Raw genomic sequence first — 18,802 nt, 5'->3', positions numbered from 1 at the left:
TTCTATTTACGTGACTTGGTACTTTAAAAGACTTATAATAAATTCATGATTTCTCGATTTCATCAAATCAACTTGTGTTTTTCATCCAATATAAATTAAAGTATCGCATAAATCACAATTAACATAAATTTTGACCATAACGTCATGAAACAATAAATTCTATATAATGTCGTAAGTGGGTTTAACATGTTCTGTCTTTCTTACATTTTGCCGCTTTTTAGCAATTGAAGTGTAATCAACAACGATGACCTAATTTCAATATTATTTGATAGAAATATATATAGATATATATATATATATATATATATTATAATTATGTTTGTTTGGATAGTAATGCCTATCCTAACAAAGGTAAAGATTTTTTTTTATCAATAACTTAAGCAGTGATAGAAGTTTCCCTTTTAGGCAAAGCTGATTTTTCTAATTTTTTTGTTTGTGGTTCCCACTATCAAATTTATTTATTTCTTTCCTTCTCCTTATGGCCTTGTGGCTTCCACTCCTCGCACAACTTTGCTGGCCCATCTGGTCAAGAAAAATCAAGAAAAGGTGAAACGTACCAGACGTCATGTATTAAGATTTGTAGAATTCTATGATTTTGAAGTCAGATTATTCAGTCGACCAAAAAAGAAAAGTCCGATTATTCTACAGTTCCTTAATTAGCAAAAAAAAAAAAACAGTTTTGACAACCTTACTTTTTATGTCACAAAGCGAACCAACCTGAATTTGAATCACGCTTCTTAAACTCTGTTCATTTCGCAGAAAATAACTTTCAAGAAAATATTTTTTGGATTTTTCAACGATCGACTCACGGAAAATAAACAAGTCAATGAAAATTTTTTTCGTCAATGGAAAACACACAGTCAAAAGTGGGGAAAATGATTTCCTCTCCTTCCTCTTTCTTTCACCATTCATTCGGATTATTTTGATTTTTTTCCTTTTTATTTTCTTCTTCGATGGCCAGTGATTGGCCACAGGCAAGCACGAGCCTCGCCACAAGCTTGTGAGGCTCAAGCTCGCCAGATCAGCGACACTCAAGCATTGCCAGAGGGTGGCGAGGCTTGAGCCACGCAGATCAGTGACGCTTGAGCGTCACCAGAGGGCGATGAGGCTCCGGCCTCGCCAAAGGTAGTTAAGCTCGCTCACTGACCTTGGGCTAGCTTGACCTTGTCAAATCTGATGAGGTGGAGCCTCGCTCGAGGCTAGCTCGGCTCAGCTTGGCTCGTTGGAATCTAATAAGCTGCAGCCTCGCTGGCCTGTGGCGAGGCTCGAGCTCACCTGTGGTCGGTCACCGGCCGTCACCATGGTCGGTGATCAGCACGAGAAGAAGGGAAAAAAAAGAAAAAAAGAAAAAAGAAAAGAATAAGTAAATTTAAAAGAATAAAATAAAAAAAATTATTAAAAGTAGTGCATGGAGGAAAATCAAATCAAATTTTCCATACCAAATGGCGGAAAATATTTTTAGAGTCATTTCAAATTTCAGTCGAACATCAGAAAATTGTATCATTTTCCTGGAAAATATTTTCTAGAAACATTTTATTTTTCGCAAAACAAACGAAGCCTTAATTGAACTTTATTCGTGACACTAGGTGTAATTCCCATGCCCGACGATAGATGGGTGAGGGTTTGTAACAGTTTCATAAGTAACATCCATCCCGAATGAGTACTTCTTGTGTGATTACTTTGAGTACTCCTTTCAAGGGCTTGGCATGCATAAGACATGTCGTATCGTTGCAGATGACATCAAAGCAGGACCTCCTCTAATAGATGTATGTACGGGCCAACATTGACGGTCCCGTTGGTTCTCAAGTGGGTGAGTTTCTAACATTATAAAGTAGTAAATAACTCTTTAGAAAAAAATTAGCAAAAACCCCTGATTAAAATCAATTGAGGTTAGGAATTGCATTTAGCAATGGAATTAAAAAATATATATACAAACTCAAGGTATCCAGTTGAATCCTTCAATTGAACTATTGAACCAGCAAAATGAAAAGGTGATTTGAAAAGGAAAACAATCTTCTTTACAGTAAAATAGAACGTAACTCCCCTCCTCCTAAACTTTTTCATACAAAAAAAAAATAGAAAGGAACTCCTATTAATACCAAGTTGAGCTTTAGGAATTGCATTTAACAATGGAATTAGACAAAAGGTACACAATCGAACCAAACGAATCTCGAATCCTTCACATGAACCTGGTATATGATGAAATTATTGAACCAAAGAAATTAAAAAAGGTAATATGGAAAAAAATCCTGTAATAAATTAAAATAAAAAATAATCCCTAATTAAAACCAACTAGATATTAACAATGGAATTAGATAAAAAGTACACATTCAAACAAAATAAGTTTTGAATCTTTCAATTGAACTACTTAGTATGGAACTGAGTTATTGAACTAATGAAATCAAGACAAAAGTTGATGTAACGACAGGAACAAAAAAAAATTTTGACAAAAAAGTATACACTCGACCCAAATAAATCTCGAATCCTACTTAATGGAGAATCATGAATTATATTTTTAACATTGGAATTAGACAAAAAATACACACTCAAATATTTAATAATATGTTAATTTTTTTCCTTTATAAGTACAAGAGAATAAAATTCGTCATCTGTTCTAATCCAGGGCTTTTACCTTCCCTGCTTCCCGCCACTCGTCTCCACCAGTTACAGACGACGGCTCCACCACATGACCGCCGCGAACAAAATTCCAACCACCACGAGTGACGTTTTGAGCATCACGAGCACAATTTCCGCGCCAAGCGACCGAGATTGGATTTTCTTAAAAACAAATTCGTTCTTGCTTTTGGTTTTTGAGAAGAGATCTTGCCAAACAATGAGTTCTTGCGAAGAACTCTTGCTATATGTTGGTATTTCTCTTAGGCGGGATGTGATCTTTTAATTTTTTCTTCCGTTTTTTTTATATATATAAAAAAACACAGTCGTTTCGGGATTGGGTGGACCCGAGCCAGCCCGGCCCAAGAAAAATCATGCCGGGCCAAGTTTTGCCAATTTAGTTCGGGCCAACAAACTTGGTCCGATAAAAATCAAGGCCGAATTGTTTGGGTTGGGTCAATTCTTCTATTGAAGAAACCGGGCGCACCATTTGCCCCCCTACTAAATCCCATATCCATGAGACGAATGGGAAAGACTTGGAAAAAGGCTCTATCGAGCGATCCATAAGTAAATGCACACCCGAAATGATCGCCACCTGATGTAGCTACCATCTGCCCCGATTCGGCTCATCCCCAAAAGGACTACTCAAGTAACCACATAAGGCAACAGTGGATCGAGACGGTGGTATATCCTACTTATGAATAAAATCGGGATTAATTTTCCTAGACTCAATTTTTTTTTTCAAAAGTCGAAGAATAAATGACCAAAAAGAAAAAAAACCGAAATCCCGAGGAATGCATCGGGCACGATGTAATTGGGCTGAGGCCCATGGGCCCATGGGCCTTGATTAGGCAAACTTTATCCGCTGCTGCTGCTTCTTCTTCTTCTTCATCTTTTCCGATAGGCCATGGTCATTCCTTCCTCATTCCACCGCCGCGCAGAGCGGAAGCTCCAAACGACATGCTTCTGAACGCCGCGACCTCTGAGCTCTCTCTCTCTCCGCTCCCCGCCGCCGCCGCCGCCGCTCTTCGGGCAACCCCCAGTCCCTCCATGCGCGGTTCCCTCTCTCTCCTCCGCTCCCTCTCCCTCTCCCTCCAACCCCACCACCGCGGCGGCGGCCGCCGCGACGCTCTGTCGCTCCTCGGCCACTCGCGGCGGCGACTCTCTTTCGCCGCCCTCCGCCTGCCCTTCTCGCGGCTCCCCCTTCTGGGTTCGCCCCGCGCCTCTCCCGCTTCGCTGAGTAGTTCCGTCGAACAGGTGGCGGACAGACCCGATTCTGACGAGAACTGTGAGCTCGCGAGCGGGGGTGGTGAAGCCGATGGGTTCAGCTTCGATATGGGGTCCGTGGGGAGTGACACGAGGCGAGTGGTGTCGCCCGCGGTGGAGGTTAAGGAGCTGGAGGAGATGCCGGAGCAGTGGCGGCGGGCGAAGCTGGCGTGGCTGTGCAAGGAGTTGCCGGCGCAAAAGGCGGGTACTTTGGTAAGGATTCTGAATGCGCAGAGGAAGTGGATGAGGCAAGAGGATGCCACTTATGTGGCTGTTCACTGTATGAGGATCAGGGAGAACGAGACTGCCTTCAAGGTATGTGGCGTTGATTCTTACTTTGTCACTTGTTTCTGGGCTTTCTTCATGAGAAATGCAGAGGACATAGGCTTGGTTTGTTCACTACTCACTAGCATGTTAATCATTGCCGTTCTTTGAGTTCGCTCCTAGTTTCTTTTCTAACAATCAGGACTTCTGCCTCCTCAATTTGTTGCAAAAGCTATGTTCATGACTTTGAAGTACATCACCACATTGTAGGTGTACAAGTGGATGATGCAGCAACATTGGTATAGATTCGATTTCGTGCTTGCAACAAAGCTTGCCGATTACTTGGGTAAGAACCGGAAATTCACGAAGTGTAGGGAGATGTTCGATGACATAATAAACCAGGGACGGGTTCCCAGTGAATCTACTTTCCACGTTCTCATTGTTGCATATCTGAGTGCACCCATTCAAGGTTGCCTTGAGGAAGCATGTAGTATTTACAATCGCATGATCCAGTTGGGAGGGTATCAGCCTCGACTTAGTTTGCACAACTCTCTATTCAGAGCTCTGGTGAGTGGCTCAGGAGCCTTGTTGAAACATCATCTTAAGCAAGCCGAATTCATATTCCATAATTTGGTGTCATCTGGGCTTGAGATACACAAAGATATTTATGGGGGTCTCATATGGCTGCATAGCTATCAGGACACCGTAGACACAGAGCGGATCGCACAACTTAGAAAGGAGATGCAAGAATCTGGAATTGAAGAGACTCAAGAGGTGCTTCTGTCTGTACTGAGGGCTTGCTCTAAGGAGGGGAATTTAGATGAAGCCGAAACAGTTTGGCTCAAACTTCACGATTTGGGTGAAAAACTTCCTTCTCTAGCTTATGTGTACAAAATGGAAGTCTATGCGAAGGTTGCAGATCACGTGAAATCTTTGAATTTATTCAGGGAGATGCAGGAGCGTTCGGGTTCCGCCACCGTGGCAGCGTACCATAAAATTATAGAAGTGATTTGTAAAGCTCAAGATGTGGAATTGGCAGAATCTCTCATGGAAGAGTTCAAGAAGAGTGGTCTAAAGCCGCTTGGTCCTTCTTTTGTTGATATGATGAATATGTATTTCAACTTAGGCCTGCATGATAAGCTGGAGTCAGCTTTCTCCCAGTGCCAAGAGAAGTGTCAGCCAAATCGTGTAATATATGGCATATACTTGGATTCTTTGGTGAGGATCGGTGACATTAGCAAAGCCGAGGAGATTTTTAGTGACATGCATAGTAGTGGAGCAATTGGCATCAGTGGACGTAATTGCAACTCCATTTTAAGTGGGTATTTGTCCGCTGGAGACTATCTGAAGGCAGAGAAATTATATAAGCTTATGTGTCAGAAAAAATATGAAATTGAACCGGCCTCAATGGAAAAGCTTGACCCTATCCTTAGTTTAAGAGGAAAAGCTGTTAAGAAGCCGGTGAGCCTCAAGCTGACCAAAGAGCAAAGAGAAATTTTAGTAGGCATGCTCTTAGGTGGTGTACAAATAGATTCTGATGAACAGAGAAAAAACCACATGATCAAGTTCAAGTTCAATGAGAATTCTGGGATGCATTCTGCTCTGAAGAGACATATATATGAACATTACCATGAGTGGCTACATCCTTCTTGCAAGCTAGATGATAACTCCAATGAAATACCAAACAGCTTCTCCACCATTTCTCATTCATATTTTGGTTTCTATGCAGACCAGTTTTGGCCCAGAGGGAAACCAGTGATTCCAAAGTTAATACATCGGTGGTTGTCACCTTGCGTCCTTGCGTACTGGTACATGTACGGGGGTTACAGGACATCGTCAGGAGATGTATTGCTTAAACTTAAAGGAAGTCAAGAAGGAGTCGAGAGAGTTGTTAAGGCGTTAAAAGCAAAGTCCTTGGATTGCAGGGTCAAGAGGAAAGGACAAGTTTTTTGGATAGGTCTACTAGGAAGCAATTCTACGTGGTTTTGGAAATTGATCGAACCTTACGTACTGGACTTAAAATTTGATCAAGAGGATGATGGAGAAATCCTCAGCTTCAATAGTGGTTCTGACTCTGATACTGATAACACTGAAGAGGATAGGTAGTGGAGAAGTTCAAGTGAAGTTTGTTTTTCTATCTTGATATCATTGCATTGACTTCACTGTGAGAAATTCCCACCCTCCACCCTAACACTGCAATTTGTGATGAAATCTAGGAAATCATGTGCAATGATTGGTGAAGGATTGCGGCCTTTATGACATTTTGAGTTCATCTGAAGCTATATGTATATATAAAATGTAGAGCAAGATTTTACAGAGCGAAAGTGTGATGCACTAAATTAAATTTGTTTCCTTTCAATTCATTTCATTGTTATGAATGATGCTTTTCGTTTCTGTGGGGGGGCTTCTCTGTTATATGGTAAAGAAAGAGTACAGACTTAGGTGGCGGGAAGTGGCTTGGTTTGCTTCATCTTCTGAATTCTGAAATAATGTAAGATATGAAGGTTGAGGCTGATGGAAAAACATGGCCCTCTCGTTCCGCTGTGAAGGAGCCTGCTTAGAAGGAGTCGAAGCTTAGAGTTTTTCCGGTCCAACTCTCTGAGAATGAGCTTGTCATCGAACGGCGGAGCGCTTCTCGAGGTACAAGCGTGCATCAAGCGTGCATCACAACAAGAAAAAGGGTTAACCGAGACTTCCTTTCGGGGACGTGACCTGTTGGCGTCACTCAGCTCCAAAAGTTGGGAATGTTTTCCGGGAAATGCCTCTCAATCGATTGCGACAGAGCAAGCGTTACAGGGAAAAATATTGGTGGCGAGTGTATGGTGTCTCTAAAATATGGGTAGGTATGATGGAGCTAGAGGTGGTAAAACGGGGAGAAAATATTCAGTAGTATCATAGTATCATGTTAGCGAATGATGTAGTGTGCAATTACCTAGTCAGATTCGCTTAAAAATTGACGCGTGGCAAGCAACTTGCAATTAACTTAAAACAAAGTGAAAGTCGGTCTAGCTGCAAAATGACATCGGCAGCTCTAATAATACTTGGAAAAATGAAAGGCCAGCCAAAGGTCCATTTGTCTGACTTTAACCCATCTTGTACGTTTCGTTAAGAGAAAAGCTCTGTCCTTCCATTTTCGTTTCAGAAGAGCTCCGCTGTAGAAAAACCATGAAAACTTCTACTGTCTAGGCTTCATAAGGATCACCATGATAACTCTAGCAAAAAAAAAAAAAAGGATCACCATGAAAACTCCATCCCTTAAGGTTTCATCTTTCGTCATTTTACAAAACTTCTACAACATAGGCTCAAGGGAGGTTTAAAGCATTGACTCCAGTTCATTGCGAATGTTGAGCGCAGCAGAGAGGTGCTATGAAACTAAGGGAGAGCACGGTTGAGCATTCTAGTTCATTGCGATCCCTCGGTTTTATTGCGAAGGTTGAGTGAGCACTCCGGTTTATTGCGACCACTTTGGTTCATCGTGTAGGTTGAGCATGCTTGGTTCATTGTGAAGGTTGAGCATGCTTGAGCACTCCAGCAGGACCACCCAAGCACTCTCATTCTTCAGCTATAATAGGTTCTCTATCTTCAACTTTGGAAACAAATTGTTTTTCTTTTTCACTTTCTTATGCCAAAGGTATCACGAATGAAATATTTCAAATTCCATTTTCCACTTCTAAATTGGACGCTTCTAATAAGGAGAAAAGAATTTGTTGTTAGGGCTAACATACAACGTAAGGGGGGTGAATAGGTTGATTGGAAACTTACAAAATTTTTCCTAGTAGATAGCACGATATACTTTGTTACTTGTAGAAACAAATTGAAGATACCAGTTGTGTGTGCATGCTAGAAAAACTTAAGCAATAATGAGCAAAGAGATAATAATAGCATCGAAGATTTATAATGGTTCAACTTTATAACCAAGCCTACGTCCACTCTCCATACTAACACCTGAACACCAGCCGGAATCCATTAGTAATCTTCAAGAGTGTTACAACACAGCAAGTACTACTTTCTCAAATGGTAGATCACCCTATCAAAATGCAAATGCTGCTTTCAGTTTTGCACACAACTCTTTTCACTGATTACAACACAACAAGAAGTCTACAGATGAGAGAACGTTAACCAGACACAAGTGCAGTTTGCTTGAGACAGATCGAAGTGGATAATATTGGAAATTTTCTGTCCAACCCTTTTCCAGCTGCTTTGATCCTCATTATATACACGTGCGTCCTCCAACCGATCTGTTGGAGATCTTTTCGAGGAGATAAGAGCCCTTACAAGTTTATTAGAGGAGTCGCCTGCGTTTAGTCCGCCTATATAGTTTGTTCTCACTAGCAAAGCTTGGTTACCCAACATAGAGTCTGCTCCTACTATCACATCAATAGTCCCTCTGACAATTTGACCAAAACTGACGCAGCTGCTGTGGCTTCTCTCTAGTTCTCTTGCCACGGATTTCAAACGGTGTTAACAGCTGTTTTCTTCTCGTTTAATGATCATCGTGACATGAATGAATGACCAGCACCATCTGTTGCACAGAATGTGCTCTCAAATGTAGAAGAACAAGAGAAGATTGATCTGGAAATGCACTTATCACATTCTCAAAAACGAGAAGAGTACATAGCTCTTTTTAAAACAACGAAAACTGAATTGCACTAACTTAGTAACTGACAAAAACCACTACACCACTAACTAGCAACAAAATAGGAACTGAAAACAACAAACTCCTACTATCTTGTTGACTAAGTAAAACCAAAAAACAACCAGCTAACAGACCAGAACAAAAATGACCGAAAATGGTCCTTAAGACATAACCAACATACTCCTCTTTGGCTTAAGGAGCAGAACACATTCCAGCCTTCTTCTTCAGTAACTCAAGTCTGCTTGCTTGCAGTGGCTTAGTAAACACATCAGCCACCTGATCTTCTGTCTTGCAATAGAGTAGCTTCACTTCACCTTCTTGTTGCACTTCCCTCAGATAGTAGAACTTGATCTTGAAATGCTTGGTTCTCCCGTGAAAGACAGGGTTTTGAGATATGGCTAGTGCAGCTTGGTTGTCCACAAGTATCTCAGTTGGTCCTTCAACTTCCATTTCCGATCCCGCATCGCTTTCTTAGCCATATTGCATGATTGGCTCAGCTGCAGAGTCTGCTAGAAACTCAGCTTCTGCAGTGGACCGAGCAACCACTTCTTGTTTCTTTGAGCTCCAGGTGAAACATCCAGGATCCCAAAGTAAAACAAAAACCACTTGTACTCCTCATATCCTCGATCGAACCAGCCAATCACTCCAAGAAAGCCTTGCAACCCGCAATTGTCCACTTTAGTAAACTTGACACCAAATGACTGAGTGCCTTTCAAGTATCTAATCACTCTTTTTGCAGCTACCAAGTGTTCTTCACCAGCACAACTTAGGAATCTTGAAAGCACACCTACTGCATACAGGATATCTGGTCTTGTTGCAGTTAGATACATCAAGCAACCGACTAAACTTCTGTAAAAACCTTCATCAGCAGGCTCAGCTCCTTCAGTCTTCTGTAGCTTCTCCTTTAGATTCATAGGAGTGTTCACACTTCTACATTCCTCAATCTCAAACCTCTTTCAAACTGCTTCATCAGCCCTCTCTTTAGTTCTGCAATATGCTCTTCACAATCACCAGTAACCAAAAGATCATCAACATAAAGAGAGACAATAGTTACACCTTCCACACCCTTCTTCACATATAGAGTCACTTCACTCAAACTTTTTTTAAACCCAAGTTCTTGCAGATGCTTATCAATTTTACTATACCAGGCTCTTGGAGCCTGCTTCAAGCCATACAAGGCTTTCCTCAACTTGTACACGTAATCTTCCTTGCCCCTAACGACAAAGCCATCAGGCTGCTCAACATATATCTCCTCCACTAGCTGTCCATTCAGGAAGGTTGACTTCACATCCAGCTGAAATACTTGCCAGCCCTTTTGTGCAGCAACTGCTAGCAACATTCTTATGGTATCCAACCTTGCCACTGGAGCAAAGGTTTCAGAGTAGTCTACCCCCCATACTTGCGCATAGCCTTTGACAACAAGTCTTGCTTTGTACTTATGTATTGAGCCATCAGGATTCAACTTTGTCCTGAATACCCACTTCATTCCAATCACCTTTCTGCTTCTGGGCCTCTCAACTAGATCCCATGTTTGGTTTTTTTCAATCATTCCGATTTCTTCTTCCATTGCAGCACACCATTTCACATCTTCACTTGCTTCCTTATAGCTAGCTGGTTCAAGCATAGCTGTATTGCATCTCTCATAGATTTCAGCAAGAGATCTAGTGCCTCTTGCAGGAACATGATCAATTAGATCCTCGACTTCCACTTCATTTGGTTCAACCTGCAATGGCACTACCTCCTCTTCAGCCTTGCCACCTTCCACAGACTAGTCCCACTTCTTATCTTCCATAAAACTCACATCTCTACACACCACAACCTGGTTGCTAGCAGGATGATAAACTCGATAAGCCTTAGATTGCAAACTATACCCCACAAAGATACATGCTTTTCCTCTTGGATCAAGCTTATCTCTCTTAACAGAAGGAACCAGTGAATAGCAAATGCAGCCAAACACTTTCAGGTTACTCACCTTAGGCTTATATCCATGCCATGCTTCAAATGGTGTCTGTTTGTTGAGAGCTTTAGTGGGCAGTCTGTTCAGAAGGAAGACTGCAGTGTTGGCAGCCTCAGCCCAGAACTTCTTAGGGAGTTCTTTCTCGTGTAGCATGCATCTGGCCATCTCCATGATACTTCTGTTCTTCCTTTCACTCACTCCATTTTGCTGTGGAGTGTATGGCACAGTGAGCTGGTGCTTGATCCCTGCATCATCACATATAGCCCTGAAACTGCCTGAGGTGTATTCTCCTCCATTGTCTGACCTAATTGTCTTGATATTACAGCCACTCTCCTTCTCTACTTCTCTTTTGAACCTCAAAAAAATCTCATTAACTTCAGCCTTATTCTTCATGAAGTACACCCAACACATTCTAGTGCAATCATCTATGAAAGTGATGAGGTATTTGCTACCGTTCAGTGATTCTTCTGGCATTGGACCATACACATCTGTGTGGATTAGTTGCAGCTTTTCACTGGCCCTCCAATTTGACCTCTTGAAAGGAATCCTCACTTGCTTGCCTTGTAAACATGCTCTACAGCCAGTTACTTCCTTCTGCAACATAGGTAGCCCCACTGCCATTTCATTTTGCTGCAAGTATTGCAGCCCCTTGCTATGGAAATGACCCAGTCTTCTATGCCATAACTCCTCCTCCTCTTGTATACTTTTCATGGCTTCAAAATTCTCTTCAACTGGATCAAATGTAAAACACTTGTTCCTCATAGGAATCCTGAAAAGGATGTGACCATTCTCATCTCCTATGGCACACTCACTCTTCTCAAACACGACCTTCAACCCCTTTTCTACTAACTGACCCACACTCAGCAGGTTTTGATCTATCTTTGGCACAAACATAACCTCTGTGATAAGCTTAACACCACCAGGACCTTCAAGCACTACATCACCTTTGCCTTCTACTTCTATGCGTTCTCCATTGCCAATCCTGACTTTAGACTTCACAAATTTGTCTAAATTGCTAAATAATCCTTCATTACCTGTCATATGGTTGGTGCATCCACTGTCCATGAGCCGTCCATCTCTAGATGCATTTGAGATGAAGCAAGAGGCAACAAACAGGTGCTCCACTTCACTGGCTACTGCAGTTTGACCTTCAGCTTGCTGTTGCTGATGCTTCTCCCTGCAAATGGCCTCAACATGGCCCATCTTGTGACACCTCCTGCACTTCACATCTGGTCTCTTCCAACACTTGAAATGAGGATGATTTTTCTTCCCGCAATGCTTGCATGGAACTGCATTCCGCTTCCTGTCATATCCACCACTGCTTGAACCTCCCTGACTATGACTATGATTGGCCTCAACATGTCTTCTATTTTGGTTCCATCCTCTTCCCTTTTCTGCACTATGCAGCTTCAGCTTGGCTTGCAGAGCACTTTCGATAGGCTCATTTTTCCTCATAAGCCTTCTTTGCTCCTGAGCCTGTAGAGCACTTAGGACTTCAGCAAGTTTGATGTCTGAAATGTCCTTAGTGTTCTCAAGGAAGCAATGGTTGCTTCAAACCTTTCAGTGCACCGCAACCAAAACCTTCGAACCAGCCTTTTATCATCTACATCCGTCCCTAGCACCCTTATCTTATTGGCTATATCAACTAGCCTATCAACAAACTCTTTCACGTACTCATTCTCCTTCATCTCGCTGCCTTTCAAACTCCCTTAACAAGTTCAAGCACCTTCATTCCTTTCACTCTCTCATCCCCTTCATATTCTTCCTTTAAATAATTCCATATATCATGTGCTGAATCTTTTTTCATGATTCTAGTAAATATGGTCGAGGAGACAGCAGAAAACAAGCAAGATTTTGCCTTTGCTTTTCGGGTTACCCTCTCTTAATGGTACTTGATTTGATTGATAGTTGGGTTGTTGGATAGATCAGCAACCTCGTAGTCCTCTTCCACAGCTTCCCATAGGTCTGCACCCTCCATGAAAGCTTGCATCTTCACTGCCCATGCCTGGTAGTTGTCTCCATCGAAGATTGGAGCTGTGATGGTTGAGAATGAGGCAGCAGGTACACCAGTTTGTTCCATCTTTCTTGCTCTACTTTGAATTTAGCACTCTCTCACAAGTCCCTTAAGATCAATAGGGCTCTGATACCACTTTTGTTGCACAGAATGTGCTCTCTGTTTTTACAGAGAATGTGCTCTCAAATGTAGAAGAACAAGAGAAGATTGATCTGGAAATGCACTTATCACATTCTCAAAAACGAGAAGAGTACATAGCTCTTTTTAAAACAACGAAAACTGAATTGCACTAACTTAGTAACTGACAAAAACCACTACACCACTAACTAGCAACAAAATAGGAACTGAAAACAACAAACTCCTACTATCTTGTTGACTAAGTAAAACCAAAAAACAACCAGCTAACAGACCAGAACAAAAATGACCGAAAATGGTCCTTAAGACATAACCAACACCATCAAGGATCTGGCAGTGGCATAATATGTTGCTCATCACTTGATATTTGCACATAGTCCGTTGGTCTATCCAAGGTATTCCTTGAGAATCGACTAGCGATCAGTTGTCCATTGGTCCTTATGCACATATCACAAGACTTTACCTTGATGTTCACTTGATGATGGTACCTCCAAGTCGTTATTAACGCTTCATTCTATTTGACTTGTTCTTAAGATCTTCATCACCACCATATACATTCATAGTTCACGGTTTATTTCCTCTTTTCTCGATTCACATATGCTTGCAACTTATTCATTCAGTCCATATTTGCACTCAACATCACAGCAACATATGCAACGAGATCACGCACTTACGAACACACGGCTCTCATACACATTTCGCACTCACTCACGGCATTTTCATGGCTTGTTTGTACGCACAAAACTCACCAACTCTCTCGGCTCATGGTTTTGACACAACCAAAACTAACTTGTCCACACAGGTACTCGATATTACAATAGAGCATACAGCAGGTTTCTGGCCTATTATACTCAATTTTTCTTCAATTCTACAAGCTGATTTCTGGCAAAGACCTAGTTAAAACCCTCACCTTACTTCCTAGTTGCTGTAACTTGAAGTTCTTGGCAAAGGAAGCCAGCTGCTCCGCGAGTGTGGAAGAAATGGGTCTCCTCTCCTGGAAACTGAACACCAGCAGCAACTTGAACTCCTTAGCTAATCACGGGCATTTACAATGCACATATCACGTGTTTTCTTTTTGTATCTAGCCACTGTTTTTGTGAGTGGATGGATGGTGAGATGATGATGCCTGGCATAATTCTAGGGTTTATGATTCGTTCGGCACGTCACGTGTTCTTCGACTGTTTTTTAGGTACGCTTGGCATAGCGGGGGTGAGGGGAAAAAGTGACGGTGGAGTCGTTCTGGTTAGCGAGAACATGCGCGACTGATTAGTACATGTTGGTCGACGCGCCGAATGCTGTGGCTTGTGTCTATTCGAAAGCGAATTTCTAAAACACTGGAGTTTTGCATCGACACGGTTTCGATTGGGTAATGCAGTTGCGTTCAATATGTGGGAAGCACGGGAAAATGGGATAGAACGCGTCGGAAGTGAAGTTAGCTTGATGTGTTTTTTGCACTGCGATTTGTTCTCTATCGTATTGATGCTTGAATGGATTTCTTGTCTAGTATCTTCTTTGGATCGTCTTGTCTCGATTCGGTATTTACTCACAGATCACGACCTTATTGTCTCCAAGTTGACGCTTGTCAATATTTGTGTGACTATTACCAACCATTTTAAAAGCTTAAACTATTTGATAAATACATGATTTAATATTCAAATATTATGACACTCCTCCTCAAGCTTGGATTGGACTTTAGCCTAAGATTAAAGTGTGGAAATATATAATGAGAGAGGTAAATAGGGGTATAAAAAGATTTAAATTGAGGACCTCCTGCTGCGATACCATGTAAAGTTTTGTGGGGTCGTTACCAGTGAAGCATGGTGTTCCGTTTGGGCAAATTCAAAGACTTAAAGGCACGGGTTCATAACCGAAAGAAACAAGAACTGAAGTATTGAAAATAAACATAACGAACAAATGGATTAGTGGCAGCATAAAGAGGCACATACATCCGCTTGAACTTGTGAGGTTTGACGCCTACCGGGTGGGATATATTAGGCTTAAGGCTCCCAACCGAATAGCTTAAAGGCATCCCGCGAGATGAGCGGGGCTAAGTGGGCTCACTATCGTCTCCAACTCGCAGACGGGTGTGGTCTCTCCAGCACCATCCTAATTGTCTTCCTAAAGCGTAATCCGGGGCTTTGGATCATAGGACGTCTGTGCAGAAGTGTGCTAGTAGAGCGGAACAACATGCACAACAGGGTTTAGTAATGCATACACCTCTTCTCTTTGAATTTAAAACGCATACATGGCAAACATCTCTTTGCAAAACAAATGGTTAACAAATACTCATCTCTTTATAACTTCCATTCTGCAAAACCAATCAAAACAGTCATTGGCAGTGTACGCTAGACTCCACCCAATGGTTGAAGATTTTACATAATAATGTTAAAAGAGACAATTTAGGCCTAATTCCTCTATAGGTTTTAACTAGTCACCAGTGGAGTCACCAAGCTATCACAATCCTTCCGAGGTGAACCCTGGGTGGTTTGACATATTGCTAAGTGGGTGTGACTAACCCTCTTGGGAGGTGTCTCTTGTGCTTAGCAACGGTTCTTTAAAGTCCTACCAATCACAACTTGGTTTTCTCATTAATTATTTGTTTGATGTTAAACTTAGGTGTCGCCACTAACCTATTATGGCTTTGTTTCGAGTAAGATGTAGGAGCCTGCCTTACTTCTAAATAAGAGATTTTGGGTTTAGGGACTTGTTTATGCTAGTTTTTAATGCCCATTACCGGTACCTTTTCACTTTTATTCATGTGATCTTTTCCAAAAAATTTTCCCTAACATGCATCTAAATATCCATGCATAAGTGTTCAAACAATAAAATTAAATCAATCAAGCAGAAAGAACGGGAAAAGAAAAAATTAGCCGTACAACATTAATACAAAACCACCACACCCTCTTCTTGTTTTTTTTTTTTTTAAATTTGCCACAAAGAATTCAAGTTTGTTTACAAAAGTTCCTTGATTGATTCCTAAGAGGATTGGAAACTCTTTCTATCGACAAAAAGTTGTTCGATAATTAAGTTGTTCAATTTCATCAGGAAAAGTTAGACAGTTCCTAACTGTTTGAAATGGTCATTAATCGTCTTACAAGTCTCAATAGCTCTACTAATTGCGCTAATTCAAAGGGATTATCGGGGAAATTTTTTTTAAAAATAATTGAGAAAATTCCAATTAAGGACCCCAAGTAAGGTCTTTTTCTAAAAAAAGGACCCAAGTGGACATAGTGTCAAATAAGGGCCTGAAGCGCCTAATCAATCTCAAATAGGGGCCTGAAGTGCCCAATTAGTATCAAGTAAGGGCCTAAGTTCGCCGGCCGGTCAAATGCTCACCGCCCGGCGAGCATGGTTACTGTTCCGGTGATCGGAAAAGGGCAGTTTCGTCTTTTTCTATTTTTTTTTCTTCTCTTCCCTCCACCGGCCATAGCCGGGGCTGGCGGAGGTTGCCGGCCTCAGGTAGAGGCTGCCCTCGCCAGCATCGGGCAAGGGCCGCCCTCGCCAGATCCGACGAGGGCAACGATCGCCCTCGCCCGACGCCAGTGAGGGCGGGTCTCGACTGGGCTGGGCGGGTGAGGGCGACCCTTGCAGGCGTCGGGCGAGGGCGGCCCTCACCCGCCCAGCCCAAGCGATGGCAACCCTCGCTCTCGCCCGACGCCGGCGAGGGCGGCCCTCGACTGGGCTAGGCGGGCAAGGGCGATCCTCGCTCGCCCAGCCTAGGCGAGGGCGATCCTCGCCGGCGTCAAGCGAGGGCGACCCTCGCCCGCCCAGCCTAGGCGAGAGCGGCCCTCACCCGACGCTGGCGATGGCAGCCTCCGCCTGAGGCTGGCGACCTCCGTCGGCCTCGGCTATGGCCGGCGGAGGGAAGAGAAGAAAAAAAAACATAAAAGGAAAAAAAAAAAGAAAAAGATGAAACTGCCCTTTTCCGGTCACCGGAACAGTAATCGTGCTTGCCGATCGGTAAGCATTTGACCGGCCAGCGAACCCAGGCCCTTACTTGAGACTAATTGGGCACTTCGGGCCCCTATTTGAGACTGATTGGGTACTTCAGGCCCTTATTTGACACTATGTCCACTTGGAGTCGTTTTTCGAGAAAAAGACCCTACTTGGGGTCCTTAATTGAAATTTTCCCAAAATAATTTGAGAAATGTCAAAAGATTGAAAATATTTGGACAGTAAACTCATGGACCGCCAAATCCAAGGTGCAGAGAGAGAGAGTGCAATAGCAGGAACGGCGTGCAGAGAGAGAGAGTGCAATAGCAGGAACGGCGTTTAACATGCTCCTACAAAACAAGACAATGATAACTTTTTAATTTGACCTACCCCAGATTTTGAAGTTTTGCTAAAGAATTTCGTTGTCCATGCATTGTCGAATATCGATAACTCCTAGAAGTGAAGTCGGTAAATAGTAAAATCGAAGAAGAAATTCGTGCAAAAGAGCGGAGAAACTTGTAAAAATAATGCTTCCTATGAACATGTTAACACCTATTTTTAATTTGCCCAAAATTAATTGCACAATACTTAGGAGTTAATTTTCTTTAATTCGTAAAACAAAAATATTTCAATTTAAATGCATTGCATATAGAAATTAGGCACATTTTGCATTAATAGGGTCTATTAGAGAAGATTAATTAAAAAAAAAAAATTCGAGTCGGGCCGGGCCGACCCGGCCCTTTTCTTTTTCTTTTTCTTTCTCCCCTGCGGGCCTTGGCCCTTTTCTTCTTTTTGTTTTTTCTTCTTCCCCTCCCCGCGGGCCCAGCCCGCTTCTTTCTTCTTCCTTTTCTTCCGCCCGCGCGGCTGGGCCTGACCCGGCCCAGCCCCTTCTTCTTCCTTCTCCCCTCACCGTCACTCTCACTGCCCCTGTTCGCCTCTGTTCGCAACGGAAGCGTGACGCACGGCGGTACCGCTTCTCGTCGTCGCTGTCCGGCCAGAGGAAGGCCGAAGGAGCACGCCGACGGGACTGGCATTAATTGCCAGTCCCGTCCTCCCCGATTTCCCGGGCTCTCCCTTATCCCCTTCTTCCTCTCCTCCCCGTCTCTCGGCACCTTGATTGAACCGGCCCCCCTGCTCTGCACCGGCCTGCAAATGGCCGCGAAAGTCGCGGAGCAGGTAGGCCGGTGCAGGCCGTCGTCACGCCGACGCAGAGAGGCAGAGAGACGCGTCGTCGCCGCCTATAAAAGCTGGAGAGAAAGAGAGAGTCCGGTCGGCCAGATAGAGAGAGAAACAGAGCAGCTGGAGAGAGAGCGTGAGCCGAGAGAAAGAGGGAGACGGAGTGAGACAGAGAGACGGAGAGCTCGTCCGACGGCCACCGCGCCTCAGCCATCCATCCCCGTCACCGAGCCGACGGTGGCGACACAGAGAGAGAGAGTCCCGGTCGGCCATTTTCATTGAGAAACAGAGGAGAGAGAGACTGAGAGACAAGAGAGAGAATAGAGAGAGAGGGAGCAAACCGAGGCCACGCCGGAGCAGGAAGGACAACCAGCAGCATCGCCGTCGCCCACGGAATAGCCAGAAAGCCGCCCAGTCGCGCCGTCGACCGGTGAGCATCCCCGGGTCCCGATCACCTCTGTCCTTCCCTGTATTTGCACGCGGTCCGGTCGGGACTCGCGCCGGCCGAGTCGTGCGATTCCCGGCCCATGCCGTCGCCGGTCCCGGTCTCCACTCGCAGTCGAACGTCAGCCGCAGCCGTCAGAGCTGACCGTACCGCCGGAGGAGGTCGAAATCGGCTGATTTCCACCGCGCACGCCCAGTGTTCGACAAAATGCCTCAATGAGGCCGGTTTTTGTCTCATCGCCGGCCGGCGAACGGTAGTCCGACGGCGGCTCAGGTGAGTGGCACAGCCCACAGGCGGTCCTAATCGGGCGATTTGGGGGCGGCGCTGGCCTGGGTCAGCCGGCGGACGGCCAATTTTGGCCTC

The 18,802-nt window shown here is 43.6% G+C and overlaps 1 protein-coding gene across 1 annotated transcript; it reads left to right on the top strand.

The window, feature by feature from the left end:
* The first annotated feature begins 3,519 nt into the window (after window positions 1-3,519).
* On the top strand, window positions 3,520-6,506 carry LOC115685716 (pentatricopeptide repeat-containing protein At2g15820, chloroplastic). Its single transcript, XM_030610807.2, has 2 exons — window positions 3,520-4,194; window positions 4,414-6,506. The coding sequence occupies exons 1-2, from the start codon at window positions 3,574-3,576 to the stop codon at window positions 6,247-6,249; spliced, it is 2,457 nt and encodes an 818-aa protein (XP_030466667.1). The 5' UTR covers window positions 3,520-3,573; the 3' UTR covers window positions 6,250-6,506.
* Window positions 6,507-18,802: the final 12,296 nt, after the last annotated feature.

This window comes from Syzygium oleosum, unplaced genomic scaffold, assembly GCF_021117445.2.
Source record: "Syzygium oleosum isolate NSW1041296 unplaced genomic scaffold, Sole_v2.1 Sole_v2.34, whole genome shotgun sequence".
Lineage (NCBI taxonomy): Eukaryota > Viridiplantae > Streptophyta > Magnoliopsida > Myrtales > Myrtaceae > Syzygium > Syzygium oleosum.
This window is presented reverse-complemented; position numbering and strand designations above follow the sequence as displayed.

Bases quoted from the DNA above. Each gene is read 5' to 3' on its own strand.
- LOC115685716 (XM_030610807.2), top strand. From the start codon at position 3,574: ATGCTTCTGAACGCCGCGACCTCTGAGCTCTCTCTCTCTCCGCTCCCC. The intron at 4,195-4,413 runs GTATGTGGCGTT...ACCACATTGTAG, and splicing joins AGAACGAGACTGCCTTCAAG to GTGTACAAGTGGATGATGCA.